General features: G+C 30.6%; 2 protein-coding genes across 2 annotated transcripts; both read left to right on the forward strand.

The window, feature by feature from the left end:
* Window positions 1–570: 570 nt before the first annotated feature.
* LOC11413586 (tonoplast dicarboxylate transporter) lies at window positions 571–6593 on the forward strand. Its single transcript, XM_003594192.4, has 6 exons — window positions 571–1522; window positions 3207–3684; window positions 4321–4364; window positions 4468–4563; window positions 5617–6130; window positions 6350–6593. The coding sequence occupies exons 1-6, from the start codon at window positions 1106–1108 to the stop codon at window positions 6385–6387; spliced, it is 1587 nt and encodes a 528-aa protein (XP_003594240.2). The 5' UTR covers window positions 571–1105; the 3' UTR covers window positions 6388–6593.
* A 5138-nt stretch (window positions 6594–11731) lies between these two features.
* Window positions 11732–12452, forward strand: LOC11409521 (cysteine proteinase inhibitor 5). The gene has a single exon (XM_003594193.3). The coding sequence runs from the start codon at window positions 11937–11939 to the stop codon at window positions 12288–12290; it is 354 nt and encodes a 117-aa protein (XP_003594241.1). The 5' UTR covers window positions 11732–11936; the 3' UTR covers window positions 12291–12452.
* The last annotated feature ends 4218 nt before the right edge of the window (window positions 12453–16670 follow it).

The following is a 16670-nucleotide window of genomic DNA, read 5'->3' on the forward strand; positions in this document are numbered from 1 at the left end:
CATGAGAACAACAAATTCTTCACGTTCACTATGTATAACTATTATTTTAGTACTTTAAATATAAAAAGAAAATATTTTGAGCTCCAAAAATTTGAGGTCTGATGGCATGAGTGCATCTTTGCTCCATTTAGGAGGGCTCCATTTATACATGTTCACTGCATAGATGTATGACATGCGGTAAAAACATAACCAAAGGTTCAGATTGAAAGATTAAAAATAGGCATTTGTTCATTGAAAAAACAAAATCTTAGCGCTTCCACTTCTTCCTCTCTCGTAAACAATATCTTCCTCTCCTTATTCCTCAGAAACAACCATATGTTGGGATATTCTTAAAAACGGTGATATTATCTTTTTAACCCTATTACTTGGCTGACCTTCTATCAATCGAAATTCAAATGCTGCAAATTTATCTTCCAAAGAATAATTCCCTCACCTTTTCTGTTTTACTTTTGTTGTTATTGGAAGATTTTGTAGATTGATTTCTTGTTTCAGTTTTCAATTTCAATATCTCCCTTGATATCAATTTGGATCGTTTTGTTTTGTTTTTTTTTTTTTTTGTTTTGTTTTTTCCTGTTGATCTCGAACTAGTTAATTTCATCAGACAGAGACAATCGGACGGCACCGGCGAGAATTCAGAGAAGAAGAAGGAACGTGGGGCTTTTTGAGAGAGAGCGCGTGTATGATTTTTTTTCCAGTGAACAAATGCTTATTTTTAATCTTTTAATCCGAGTCTTTAATTATGTTTTTGCAATGTGTCGTACATTTATGCATCGAATAGGTGTAAATGGAGCCCTCTTAAATGGAGTAAAGATGCACGGCATAGCCCAACCTCGACCAGTTCTAATATAATAGAAGAAAGCAATTGACAAGAACAATACATTGTAATAAATAGGGACGAAGTTCGAACCCAAACTCCCCACTTATTCACTTTTAATAGATGCATTTCTAGCCATTTTAACTACTCGACCAAAAAACGATCTTGGCTACTTCTATATCATGTGGAAAAAACTCATGAATAAAAAAGCCTCACACTTCATATATATCTCTCAAACGTGTCCTTTCCAACCATAGCCGCCATTTTTCCATAATTATTCCACCTCCCAACATGGCTGGAGAAGACTCTCTCAATGCGACACTTCTACCCCTTCAAGAACCAATCCAAGAAACACCCAACAATAATTCCATTACAATATTTTCAATCTTAAACCTTCAAAACTTTTATATAATTTTAGGACCATTATTGTCAATTATTATTTGTCTCCTAGTGAAGCTAGATGCTCCTACGACAAGCACAAAAATGCTTGGTGTGATTGCTTGGGTTTTCACGTGGTGGATCACTAATGCTGTTCCACTTCCTGTTACTTCCATGTGTCCCCTCTTTTTGTTTCCTCTCTTTGGAATTGCTTCAGCTGATACTGTTGCTCATTCTTATATGGATGATGTGATTACACTTGTTTTGGGAAGTTTCATACTTGCTCTTGCTGTGGAACGATACAACGTGCATAGAAGATTGGCTTTGAATGTGAGTATTCCAATGCTTAAATTTTGCACAATTTCTTTTAAATATTGAATCAGAAAGTCACATTTAATATGAATAAGTAGAAATCCTTTATTCGAGTTTCAATCCCTACATGTCGCAAAGTCTGTGTCAACCGAGTTGTTATCACGGACATTAATTAAATAAAATCTTCAAATTATAGTTCGAACAAAACAGCAGTTGAACTGTTTAAATAATCCAATAGTAGACAATCTCGTTTCATGGTTCAAAAATCATCATATTCAGTTCAATTTTTAAAACATTAATTCAGTTGTTGTTTATGTTTCCAAGTTTCAAATTAATCTTGTTTTAATGTTAATTGATCGGATTTGGTTTATGTTTGTGTCTTGTAATCTTTGTGGAAATATTTTATTTGAATATATGCTCAGCTGTTGGCTGTAAAAAATGTTTGAAGCTTTGGACTTATTCTCCCTTTCAGAGGATGACAAATTTCTATTTTCATTCTCTTGAAATTATTAGATTAATTAAAATTGATGTTAGGTCTTTAAAAAAAAAATGCTGTTACGTGTCTGAAAATGATTGAATACTCTCTTTTTTTAATTAATTTTGAACAGTAACTTATAGTATTTTTTTAGGGGAGTAATTCATAGTACTTAAATAGCATGGCCAACGTGTGTGTGACATGATTGATACTTAAACATGTGCTCATGGTTCAATATCATGTAGGTCATGTATGTGTCAAAGCATATGTATAAATAATCAGTAGTATACATGTATATCACACAATCAAAGCATGTGTTTTTTTTAGAAATGATATTCGAACGTCCATTTTGTGATAACTTTCTCTCTCATATTCACATTACTTTTTACTTTATCTCTCTATTGCTTTGGTTTTCGTGCAAATATCTACTTTTTCTTTGTAAATTATGACTGTCTCATAAGTTGTCAACTAAATGGTTGTTCAAATAACAATTTTTTTTTAATAGTAATGATATTTTAACAACCATTTTGGTATAACCTTTGAGACAACTTTGTTGTTCTCTCTTCTTATTGGTCAAAAAGAATATAGAGAGAGAGAGAGAGAAAATTAAGAGAGAGATTAAAAACAAAAGTTGTACAAATATCATTTCTCTTTTTTTTAAAGAGAACTATCAAAGCAAATGGATACAACAAACTCTTAAAAAAAATGCTACGAGCTCAAAAAAAAATTACAAATTATTTTGTATTGATTATGCAGTAAAGAACATATTAAAAATTAAAGGAATCATACTTTTTTTGAAAGGATTAAAGGAATCATATTTAAATAATTATAAAAAAATTTAGGCATTTTCAATTTAATCAATATTTATTAGCAAAGGTTAAAAATAATTGTAAAATTTAAAAAGTTCTTAATCGTGTTGGACCCTGCAGGCACTGCAAACCCTTGGATCTAAATTGAATTTCCCTTCTCCAAAACACAAGTTTATGTTAGACAACTTAAGAAATTAAAATTCTCAAAAAGAACTATTATGATCAAACAAGTTCATTTCAATTAGTATCTTCAAATTGTAATAATTTCATATTAAATTGACGTCTTGATAGGATTAGTTTTGCTAAATTTACATCGTGCGTGCTACAATTATGTTGAAACATTTTACACTGACATCATATCAAAATTAAACTCATTTATTTATAATACGATAAAATATGGCATGGTCCCTGCCTACAGGTAACCTTGGTGTTTTGTGGCGATCCACTGAATCCATCAATGCTACTATTAGGTCTATGTGCAACCACATTTTTCGTGAGCATGTGGTTACACAATGTGGCAACAGCGGTTATGATGATGCCGGTAGCAACCGGAATCCTACACCGGCTACCACCAGCGGAGGAGCAGCCAGAATTAATGAACAAGTTCAGTAGAGCAGTGATTCTAACAGTGGTGTATGCTACACCAATTGGAGGGATAAGCACTCTAACAGGAACAGGTGTGAACTTGATAATAATTGGAATGTGGAAAAGCCTTGCCCCTGAAGCAAAACCAATAAGCTTCAATTCTTGGTTTTTCTTTGGGTTCCCTGTGGCTGTTTTGTTGCTTCTCTGCTTTTGGTGTATACTATGTTTGATTTATGTTCGAAAGGGGTCGAGTAGGGCTTTGTCTGATTATTTGGATAGAGCTCTCTTGAAGAGAGACCTTGAAGCTCTTGGTAAGTTTCTCACTTCTAACCTATTTGAATATATATTTGATATGCCTTTTTTTTTGCGGTACAAGATATGTTGTGGTTAAATCTTACCCTTTAATAGAATAAAAAAGATTAAGGTTGTAACAGAAAAAAAAAAATAAAAAAAAATTGAGGAAATAAAAGAAAGGGTCATGTTAAAAGAAAGGTTAACATTTTCCTAAAAGAAATCAAAAGAATCAGGAATTAAAAATTGACCAGTGCTAAAAGTTGCCAAACTGTTTTGCACAACAATGTGTGGCATGATAGAAATGATTTTTAACCTAACTGTATATTTTTCTAGAAATAGCAACTTAATTGATTGGTCACCTTTTTTTCTATAAAGATTGATCACTTTATATCACGTTTTTCATGCTGAATAGGATGTCTCCAAAATTAAACGTTAGTATTTGCTAGGAATAAATCCTCAAGCTTTGTAACATCCCACTTTTTTTATCAAGTCAGCTCTCATTTTTCTCTAACATGAGAATTGTGCACACTGCATCCTAAAATTCACATAAATATCTTTTATATAGTTTTTATTTTTGAAGTAGAAATGACAAAAATATTTCAAACATATGCTCTTAATTAAACAAGTTGTAACTCTGTGACGGGTTTTTGCAGGTCCCATGTCTTTTGCTGAAAAGATGGTGTTATGTGTATTTGGGGTATGTCTAACTATAAATTTTAACTTTTTTTGGTTATCTTAATCAAGAAGAAATTTATTTTGTTTTCCAACGAATTAATATAGGTGTGTGGTTAATAATACAGTTGTTGATAGTACTATGGATGACAAGAAGAATATCAGATGACTTACCTGGATGGGGAGTTTTGTTCCATGGCCTTGTTGGTGATGGAAGCATCAGTGTAAGTATTTCTACTTCTTTTAACAATACAATTTTTTTATTAAGCAAAATTACTTTCAAATGGGATTCTTTCATTTCAACTATATTATTGGCACAAAACTATCTATTCCATCCTGCAAATCTTTATTAAAACAAGAAAAGACAAACATGGGGACAAAAACCAACTCATGTAAGAAAAAAACATCAAACTAATCTAAAGAAAGGAAGACTATCTAGATTATTAAAAAAATTCATTTGATACAACAATTGAAAAGCATTGCCCTATATGTTCTTTAATCTCCATTGAATAGACTAAGATCTTCTTAAAAGCTTTCACCACAAGCAAGGAATCACATTTCAACCAAAGACCATGTCAACCTTAACCAAAACCAATTTCAATAGCCATAATAGCAGTCGTTAACTCGACTTCAAAAACACATTCCTCGTGAAAAAAGAAAAACACCCAACAATTGAACCTCTCAAATCCCTAAAAATGCCAACACAAGAGACGGCACGTGAAGAGTCGTCTGTTTTGTCAATAAAAATATCTATAAAAATAAAAATAACAATTTAATCTTTTAATTTTCAAATTTTGGTCAATTGATAATTTTAAGGATTTTTTAGTCTTCATCAAAAATTACTTTTGAATTTTGAAAATCAAATAGACACTTTCCATACTTTAGACTAAGTATGGAAAGTGTCTATTTGTATTGATGATGAATTTGAGGAAACTACAATGACAACGATACTGTGTTAAAACTCAAAAATATAGATTTTGTCAAAATTATGTTATCACTTCATGATTTCATCATATTTACTATCAATTCAAACATCCACTTAAATAATCCAAACATGAACTATTTTTTTTTTTGTGTGCATATTTAATATCACGATGGATTGAATAAACACATAGTGACTTCCGTGATTTTCTCAAAGTCAACCCACTTGATAACAAATCAACATGTTTTTTCTTAAAGAACATTGTTGGACTACTATACTTTTTTACTCTATAATGACTAACCATTACACCAAGAATTATAGACTTAAATACGAAAATGTCATGCTATTAATGTAGGTACTAGCAGCTGTCTTATTATTCATAATCCCAAACATGAAGCAAAATGGGGAGAAGCTAATGGACTGGAATGAATGCAAAAAGTTACCATGGAACCTAATTTTGCTTCTAGGAGCTGGATTTGCCTTAGCAGATGGAGTACAATCTAGTGGTCTAGCTGATGTAATGTCAAAAGCCTTAGAATTCTTAAAAGATGTTCCATACTTAGCAATTGTTCCTGCTGTTAGTCTACTATGTAGCATTATCACTGAATTCATCACTTCCAATGATGCCACAGCCACACTTCTTGTTCCACTTTTGTATCACATAGCCATAAATATGCATGTTCATCCACTTCTTCTTATGATCCCTGGTGGTATAGCAACTGAGTTTGCATTCTGGCTTCCAACATCAACACCTTCAAATGTTGTTGGATTTGCCACTGGACATATTGAAATTAAAGACATGCTTAAAGTTGGTGTGCCACTTAAGGTTGCTGGAGTTTCTGTTCTGGCTCTTCTCATGCCAACACTTGGTAAGTTGTTATTGTCGTTGTTTTCCGATCGAAAGTGTGTTTGAACTATGGTGTCTGATATCAACACGATACTGACACATGTGATTACATTTAATAAATTTATTTACTTAAATTATTATCGTTGCTAACATGCCGTGTCCATTGTTCTAATAGAGATTTGCTTTGAGTATACTAATTTGGTTGAAAAAGAATTTTGATGTCTAAGGTTTGCTTTTGCAGGATCTATTGTTTATGGAACAAATGATGGTACGCAATAGGTGGCAGATGAAAACTCTCATTGGATAATAACCACATGGACTTCTTTTCCAAATTTATGTTCTTGTGTTTATAATTTTTTTGTATATGATTGTTTTTAGAGGGTAAAAGGAAATTATGTAAAAAAAGGAGTTAAATGGATAGGAATTTCAATAGTTCATTAATTAAAAAATTAATGAGATGTGGCGTACACACTCATTACAAATCATGAACATGTATTTTTCAAAAAAAAATATGAATGTTAATTGAGTTAGAGGATTGATGAGGTCTCACCCTTGTTATACTTTCTTTCTTTTTTATCTCTTTGAAACTTATTTGTGAAATTTGATTCAATTAAGAGTGATCTTGATATCATTTTATATTGCGTACAAAATTTCACCATATGCTCATTCTAGAAATTTTCTTTCATTCTATATGCGTACAAAAACCTAAGTTTTTGGAAACCAAAATGAAAATGAAGAAACAGCCACTTTCATGAGTGGTAGTTGGCGAAGGTCTTCCATGTTTTGTGGCATAATTAAGACAATCATTTTAAAGAGACTTTATTTTACGAATTAAAATAGACTTTATAATATCTAAATTATTAGTTTTTATGTTAATCTTAGTTTTTTTTTCCTAAAGGATATTAATCTTTTAGTTTTTGAGCTGTAAAGATTTATATCACATTTTATCATTAAAATAATTCCAAAGTACCACTTTTAATAGATAAGATGTAGAACTCTTATGAATTCCTTGTAAAGTTGTCAATCATTTCACCTCAATAATATATTGAAGATTTATTTTAATGTAAACACAATTCAAACTTTTTCAATTTAATTTCTAACTCTTATGGATTCCTTGTAAAGTTGTTAATCATTTCACCTCACTAATCTATTGAAGATTTATTTAATGTAAACACAATTTAAACTTTTTCAATTTAATTTCTAATTGAAATCACTGCAAAACAATTGGCATATACCTATGGACACTGTTAGTGATGGTTAATAAAGTCGTAGGTATAGAAAATCTACTTATACTCAATGAAAAAAATTCTTTTTTTTACCATATAAAAAGTTTATGTATATGAATTTTTTTGATATAAAATTATATTTATTATAATATGTTATTCCACTTCATTTGTTATATTTGTTTTTAATAGAACATTTAATCAAATGAAATAGAAGCCGAAACAAAACTCCAGCGTGCTACATGTGCATGGGAAAAGACATGAAATGTGTAATTCATTCACTTTGCAAACGGTTCACCACAATTGATTATAACTTCAAATCACAGACACAAAAATTCACGATGTTAGAAACAAGAGGATGCGTATGTTTCTGTGATATTTTTCGACACAAATAGCATAATGTGTTGGTTGATTTTTAGATTCGGGAAAAAATTCTCACGACTAATATAGCAACACTTTTTTCAAAAATCATGAAGACTTTTTTTTTTTACCATAAAAAGGTAGGAAGACTTTGTTCCTTTTTTTCTTTCTAAGGAAGACTCGTTTACCGTAAAATATCATCTTAAAATCATGCATTCAACTTTTTAAAAATCAAAATTTATTATTTTTAATGTAAAATATTAATCTTGAATTTTTTAACAAGTGTTCTTATTGCACAAATTATCATGATCCAGTATGCTATTACCATGATTTTTTTTTTTTGTGGTGGCAGGGGTTGAAACCCCAAACCTTGCATATATTATGCATTGTCCATACCAACTGAGCTAAGCTCACGAGGACTATTACCATGATCTTATATTATGTAAAATGTGAGTTAGGTAGTCAATAAAAAATTAAACAAATATTACTTATTTTATCGGTTTTCTTTATCATTTTTATCATTTATGTTTCATACGATCTCACGTAGTTTAACATTCTACACTAACTGGTGATGAATTTGGCCAAGGTTTATGGCTTCTTTTCTCTTGTAAAGTTCTTTGATGTCTTGAAGAGAAATAATGGCTTGAGTGTGATATTTCTATTGTGTAGGTCATTCTGCTGGTAAACCCATATATTAAAGCTAGGGTTGGCTATTGTGTAAGTCATTCGTGCATAAATATTTAATACGATTGGAACTTATTTCTAGTTTTGTGCAAGATGTCTCTTGTCCATCAATTGCAGTAGATAAATTGATGTTTGTCTATTTTTGTGTTAATGAATGTCACACACATTGCACGAGATAATCATAGCCATCCATTCCCTACACATGCATGAATAGCATCTTCAAATTTCAACTGTTATCTATTCTAGATTATAAGTACTAGTAGTATTTTTATTTTTTTTTTGTATTAAATCAGTCTCCCACAAGATTTAGCTTTTTCAACTCAAAGATGGAAAAAAAAAAAATTAACTTTAAAAGTGATGAAAAGTTACTTTCACAATCGTGATAGGAGGATGCAAAAAAATTGAAACTAATTGAAACTAATTGCGAGCATCCAAAATAGTAGAAGAGTCTTTAAACTTAAATGGGCCACGTATAAGATCCACTGTACATATGATTTATTAATATTTTTAAATGAAACTACCTACTAAAGTAAATTCAATATCTCTCATAAGTACTAATTCAAACTATTCCCTCACACGATTTTAGCTTTTTCTACACACAACCACATAAATTAAAAATTAAATTTATAAATTGGAAAGTGAGAAAAAGTAACTCTAAAAGTTAATTTTTATACAATAACTTTAAATTGTTGAGAAGTTACTTTCACGACAATGAGAAAATGATCCAAAAATTGGTACTAGTTGAATTGTATTGTACTACACTAACAAGTCATATTAATTATTTGCTATTTTTTTTTTTTTACTTATACCCTTGTTCCAATGTAATTTTAAATAAAGAAATGATATTTGTACAACTATTTTTACATAATTTTTGTACAACTTTCTCTCTCATACTCATATTATCTTCTTATTCTCTCTTTTCATTTTTCTCTCTCCATTGTTATTGACCAATGCGAAGAAAGAATAACAAGATTGTCACAAAAGTTGTATTAAAAGAGTTGTTCAAATAACACTACTCTTTTAAATATGATACTTCAAATGTCGATCCATATAGTATCTTCGGATTCTAGCTTTATAGTATTGGTATTGGTATACATGACTCCAACTTTTTCAAAACCCAATCTCTAAGTCACAAAAGTAATTTTATTTATTTAAATATTACCTAATGCAATCAAATGACGCATTGACCGTCATCATGAGTTTAACTCAATTGGTAGAACAATGCATAATATATGTAAGGTTCAGGGTTCAAACTCCAATCATCACAACAAAAATGACGCATTGGCTAATTCAAAAGATGGGTAACACCATATACACTCTTTAGATTAATCTACAAACTCACAACTGATAAATAAATCTCTTTCTCATAATAAAAAATAAATAAATCTCTTTCTCGATATAATCACGTGATGAAATAAGAGAATCATTATTATCGATATGAGTTATTTATGATCATATGATCATCTGATCAAATGGTTAATCAGTTGATCAAAGAATCCGCTAAGCACCAAATTCCTTGGGCAATTACAATAACAAAACATTAGATTAAGAACTAGTCTTATAAATTAATTTAAAATATCAATAATTGTAGACATATCTTTGAAGCAATGTGGAGGCTTGGGTCCTAAACGTCTTTATCACGGGATGTGGAATTGGATGCTTCTTCATGTTCACTTGTGGACTAGAGTACATCACATAGATTTATTTCTAAATTTACACTATTTTTATATAAGATACACCTATAAGATAAGGTTCACATCATTTATTTCCTTAGCGCGCATAGTTTTGCGTTTTGATCCGTGTCTGCCAAATCTATTCATCATTCATATCCAACTACCCAAATAATTTCATTTGTTTTGTTACCACCAGCTCTTCAAATCCAACGGCAGTTTTTTAAGTCCGTTTTTGACCAATGACCATGTTGGAGGATGACATTTTCTAACCTTAAAAAATATACTATTGTCATTTTGTTACTAGTTGTACAAATTTAAAAGTACGATAATATTAATGGTAATTATAGATGCATATGATAGATTTCTTTGAAATCATTTTAGCTAAAAAAAATTGATTTAATATCTTTATCAATAATTTTGATGTCAATTATGCATTGGTGTGTAGGTAAAAGTCATATATAAACAATTACTTATATATTTAACCATAATTTAGTTGTTTGTCATTGTTGGCTCGATCAATGACTTGTACATCAACATTACAAATTCAAAGAGTATATATTATCGCATTCGTAAGCATTGTCATTTTATGCTATGAATTTAGTTGTTGTGAGTTTGTTTACAAAATATTCTTTTCGAGATTTACAAAATTGAATTTGTATTTCTTTTTATGTATAATTCAGATTTGTACGAATGTCTTTTCTAGAGAGAGAGAGATATTAATGTATTCTTATTTTATGTTCCATCCATTTTTTTTATTCATGGACGAAGTAGCAATGACTGCTTAAAACTCGCACACACGCATTTACAAAGTCTCGAATTCAAACCCGAGTGAACGTGACTGGTAAACAAATTCAACATTATACTTTGAACCAAGTCTTACAAACTCACATGTTTTATTTACATGTTGTTTATGATTTTTTTAAAACATGATTATTAGTTGCATTGATTTGTATAATAAAATAACTTATTAAAACTAAAATATTTATGTCCTAGTAAACAGTGACGGATCTTCCTTGGGACCCATGATATCCCCAATGTTTCTATATATATATATATATATATATATATGATATTAACCATGATGTGTCATTAACTTCCGTCTGGCCTAGTGGAAAATCACCGTAAACAATGGCGGATCTTCCTTTGGACCCATGGTACCCCCAAGGTTTTAATATATATGATATTAGCCATGATGTGTCATTAATTTTCGTCTGATATAGTGGAAAAGCGCTTGGCAAATGTATTAAAGGTCGCAGGTTCAACACCCCCTCTATTTCAATTAATGACATCTTCAAATTTTTGTTAATATATATTTCTTAACGGTTTAAATTCAAGATCTAGCACTGCTTGTGCGCTTAAATTCATTAATATGAATATTGTATAATACATGCAGAACACTCAAATACCTTATCCACGGTGAAATTATAGCCAATCTAATAGGCCTAGTGACTAACCAAAATTGAAAAGAAAAATAAGTTTGACACTTGGGATAAAAACGAGAGAATAGTTATGAACCAAATTTCCTTATTTGTCCTTTTGTGAAAAATAAGTGGATTTTCTTATTTAAATATTTAATTAAGGCAATCCAATATTCCAATCACGATTTTTTCTTTGCTTAGACAGAAAGCCATCATGATCCAATTACTTAAGTACATCCCAGTCACGGATTTGTAAAATTATAACAGAAATTAGCACGAAAACGCGTGATTATTCCAAACTAATATCCAGGGGCAAATCCGTAAAACCCGACACGTACCTATCAAATCTAAGAAGCCCCATAACTCACGCCTTATAAATAGCCACAACCATATCATCTTAGAAAATAATTAGAAATTCATAAGCAAATCTTGTATTGAAAAAACAAATCAATTTTTTACTTTTCTTAGCGATGAAACTTTACAACGTTGCAATCTTCGTTCTTTTTCTATCTGTTGTGTCGGTCTTTACCGTTTCCGATGGTAAGGATGCTCTTGTCGGTGGGTGGACCCCAATCAAGAACGTGAAAGACCCACAGGTGGTTGAGATCGCGAAATTCGCAGTGACAGAGTACGGTAAACAATCTGGTTCGAAACTGAGTTTCGTGAAAGTGATCAAAGGTGAGACACAAGTGGTTTCTGGTACGAATTATCGTCTTGTGTTGGCTGCGAAAGTTGTTTCTGCGACGAAGAATTATGAAGCACTTGTTTGGGAGAAACCTTGGCTTCATTTGAAGAATCTTACTTCCTTTAAACCTGTTGCTTGATTATGTGATGTTGTTTCTTCTATTATATTATTGTAAAATTATTATGAATTGTACTGTGTATCTAATATCTAATATTTATGTTTATAATAAGGTTTTGATTTAGCAAGATGAGGCTAAATCTACGATTATGTATATGTTTGTGTGTTGAGTTCTATTTTCTGACATTTGGGGTTTTTATTTTTCAAGAAATTTGTTTTTTTTGTGATAATCTGTGTTGTGGGTTTTGAAATGCATGTACTATCTGTACACAGAAAATGTTTTTTTTTTTTTTTCTTTGTGGAAGGGAACAAAAGCAGGAATGTTCGTGGAAGATGAAAATATTGTGCTTCAGAAATGAGAAAATTGAGTTTTAATAAATTGTTTTGGGAAATTAAATTAATTAAAATGTGTTGGATGCAAACTGATTTCTATATGTAGTTGATTGAAGTTGGCCACACTGGTGAGTATGATGGACAACACTTCACTTTTTAAGTGAATCTTGAATGGTCCATTTACTATAAGGGACTAAGGAATGATTGGGGAAGAAAGTAATTTACTCCTTGTCATAAATTTCAAAGTCTATGCTACAGTCATCCATTTTTACTTCCCCTTTCAAAAAAACTTCATCTTTAACCTTCTTATGGTCAACAACCTTCTCTTCCTTCTAAAGGTTTTCAACAATAATCACATCATCTTCGATTATCTCATTACTCGCAGCACAACTACGATTATTACAACCATCCATCATATAGATATATCTTGGCTCTCAGGTTGCACATCAGCTCGATGATGTCGTGTTCATAGTGCAGACGTGGCAAGAATTAGACCATCGTGTTTGCATGTTCATGACACATGATTCGGTCTCTTAGTGATGCACCATGTAAAAGAAAAATGGTCTATGATTAACCTTGTTTGATTGATAGTAGAACTACCACATGTTTATATTTATGTACAATGAAAAATCTCATACTTGGTGCATGATCGTCCATTTATCCTCCAGTATAGGGTGCGTACCATCAGGAGACCTAATTGAAGCGATTATATTTTTCAACCAATTGGAGATAACATTCACGTTCAGTAGTTAACTAAAAGTTCAAAACGGATATTCTTAATTCAACATGATTTGTTATTAGTATGCAATAAACTAATTTAGTAGTTTAGCTCACACTCAAAAGTTATAACTTACTTTTATTGATTACATAAACTTTCTTATTGTGTGTGCCATCAGTTCGGGTTGGACAATAATTAGTTTTTTTTTTTTTTATCAAGATGAAATGATAAAAACAAAATCAAACTACAATCTCAAGCGAGCAACTCCAAGAGCATAATCCAGAAGGGAATGATGCAGTTGAGGAGCACAAACAATCCAAAACTTTAGAGCATCCGAAGAAGAAGCACCATACTTAGCAAGCCAATCTGCACACTCAATGTCTTGACAGAGGGTATGATGAAAATTAACAATCCAATCTCGATGTTGCAGTTGGACAATCTGACTAATAAGAGGAGCATCAGGATGATGATATTGGACAATAATTAGTTAATTACAAGATACACAAACATGTGAATGGGGGGCATGAACGACCCTACTAGCCTTAAGTCACAATATTTGCCTTTTTTCTTTCAATTCATGTTTGTGATGGAACAGAGACAAAACTTGTTCTCATGGTCATGGAGCACATGTACAACTCATCATCTCATGGAAGTCGATGTGTAAAACAAAGTTTATGCTTAATAAGATGAAACAAAAGAAAGTGTTATAACCAAATTATTGTACTATTATTCAATTGGAATAAAATTGGTTTATGATTAAAACTAGGAAAATTCCAGAAGTGGTTTGTTATAGATTTTGTTGTTATGTTTTTTATTTGAAGGATGAATTTGTTGTTATGTTAAGGGTTAGCAAAATATGGAATGAATAATATACTTGATTAATTAAAGAAACGTAATATAAAATTTAACAAATACAATTGAAATTAAACATTAAACGACTTGATACTTTCAGCGTTATTAAAATGCATTATTATTATGTCCACGTGAGTTTAACTCAATTGATAAGGATAATGTATAATATATGCAAGGTCTGGAGTTCGAACCCCAAATATCGCAAAAAAAAATAAAAAATTATTATGCCATTATTAAAGCGAATTTGATTTCGTGATTTCAATATTTGTATTGTGTGTGTGTGTTTTTCTTTTATTTATTTCTAACAAAACTATGTCATTTTTTTATATATATTTTTTTTATATATTTATCAAAGGTGAAGTCGAAAAAGGACCTCCACTCCTAGATCTCTAGATGTCTCCGATAATAGTAGCTTTGGTAGATGCAGAAACAATAGGTGATGTCTTTTTCTTCTAGCAGCCGCCGTAGTGTTGGTTTTATGGGCGTTCACAAGCTGTTTTAGAAACCATTATAAGTTTGTTTTCAACCTTGTCCACCTCCGAATGGAGTGGTTGCTAGTATTGCTTGGTCTGATGACTTTAACGGAGGTGGTTTGATTTCATGCCGCTGTTGTTGTCAGTTTGTATCAAAGTTGTTGTTTGTTTGGTTTTGGTTGTTTAAAATATAGGTTTTCTGATTATGGATCTTTGTTGGTTCGATTGGTTGTTGTCACGTGGATCTCGAAGATTTGGCTTGTTGCTTTTTTGGGTTGTCAATGGTGGCGGCTAGCCATGCTGTCGTCGTTGTCTGGTTTGGTTTGAAAACCCAAAAATATATGTAGTTTTGTTAAAATCTGCAACGGTCTGTTGTTTTTAACGTGTTGGAATCATCCCCCGATTTGGGTTTACACGTCAGTTGTTCATGTGAATCTGGTTGTGTTTAGCATTTTTAATCGACAATTCTCTGATGCTCCATATCTGTTTAGAAATTTTGAAAATGATCTATCTTTTGAACTTTCAGTTCACACAGATTTCTATGAAAATAAAGATAAGAAAATAATAATTATTTCAATTCATTCATTTGGAGGCTCATTTCACATTTTTAGTTGTGTATTCTCTCTCTGTAATACTAAGAAAATTATTTCACCATCTAATAATCAACCTATTAGATTGTAAACAAGGCTTCAACTACTAGTTCAAGATATTTTATAATAGATAAAAGTTAATATTAAATACATTTTCTCAGGATTCTATTATGATTCACTTAGTGCATTATATTGAAGCAATTTAACCATGCACGACACATCCAAAAATTCACTAACACGAGGAGTACTAGGCTATCAACCTAAAATCAATTGTTAATTAGGGAGATGATTTACATATAGTATCTGGTTGATTTGATATGCTCAACATACATGATCACATGCTCCTAAAGTAGAATTTAGGTGTTATGATCTCATAAGTGCAAGTTATTCACTTAACTTTGGATGCTTTATGACCTAAGACTTAGGTTCTTTGTGAAATTTTTAGAAAACGAACTCCCAATCAAATTAGTTGAGAAAACAATCTCACAACTTTTGATTGTGAATTGACAACAATCATTTATTTGATGCGTCAATTGTAATCATACAGTAAATACATAGGTTTTATTATTGATGTCTTGATTCACAAATATCACATTATAGAATTTCTCAAATTGTGAGAAGCTCAAATTTTCAAGTTTTCAACTTTCTTTGGTAACTAGGAACACAAAAGTTATTGGATTGAAGAATCTTTTGAATCTTCAATACATATCCATAAATAAATAATCAATTTTCACATCATAATAGTTTCAGGATAACCCAATAGTCTTGACAATGACAAGTTAAATATGATTTATAAGCTTCAAAAGAAATGTTTCAATTGTTTTAGTCTATCTTAATCAATAATGATTAACATATGTTTTTTCAATCCAACTAAAACTTATAATCAACAACATATATATATATATATATATATATATATATATATATATATATATAATAAGCATTATAAACACTTGATCTGTCTTTTACATCACCATACAAATATCAAATAATACATCTACATCAAACTCAAATACAAAGGGATAAATAAAAGTAAATAATTTGAAATGCATTACATATTTTATTTGTAGAGTCAATATTACATAACATAGAGTTAAAAACATTACTCCATCAGTTTCAAAATAAATGTCATTTAAGATTTTTACACACATATTAAAAAATGTATTAATTAAAAAAAAAAAGATATGTTATTTTACCAAATTATCCTAATCAACTTTGAAAGTAGTGTATATAATATTAATTAAAGGTCACAATTGAAAAGAAAAAATTATTATTGCATTAAAAACTGAAAATGACATTCATTTTGAAAAGGAAGGAATGTAATTTTTCTCAGCAAAAGTTTTTTTTTTTTTATGATGGCTGAAGTTTGAACCCCAAACCTTACATATATCATGCATTGTCCTTACCAAATACCAACCAAGAAAAACTATATATAC

The sequence above is a fragment of the Medicago truncatula genome, chromosome 2 (assembly GCF_003473485.1).
Source record: "Medicago truncatula cultivar Jemalong A17 chromosome 2, MtrunA17r5.0-ANR, whole genome shotgun sequence".
Classification (NCBI taxonomy): Eukaryota; Viridiplantae; Streptophyta; class Magnoliopsida; order Fabales; family Fabaceae; genus Medicago; species Medicago truncatula.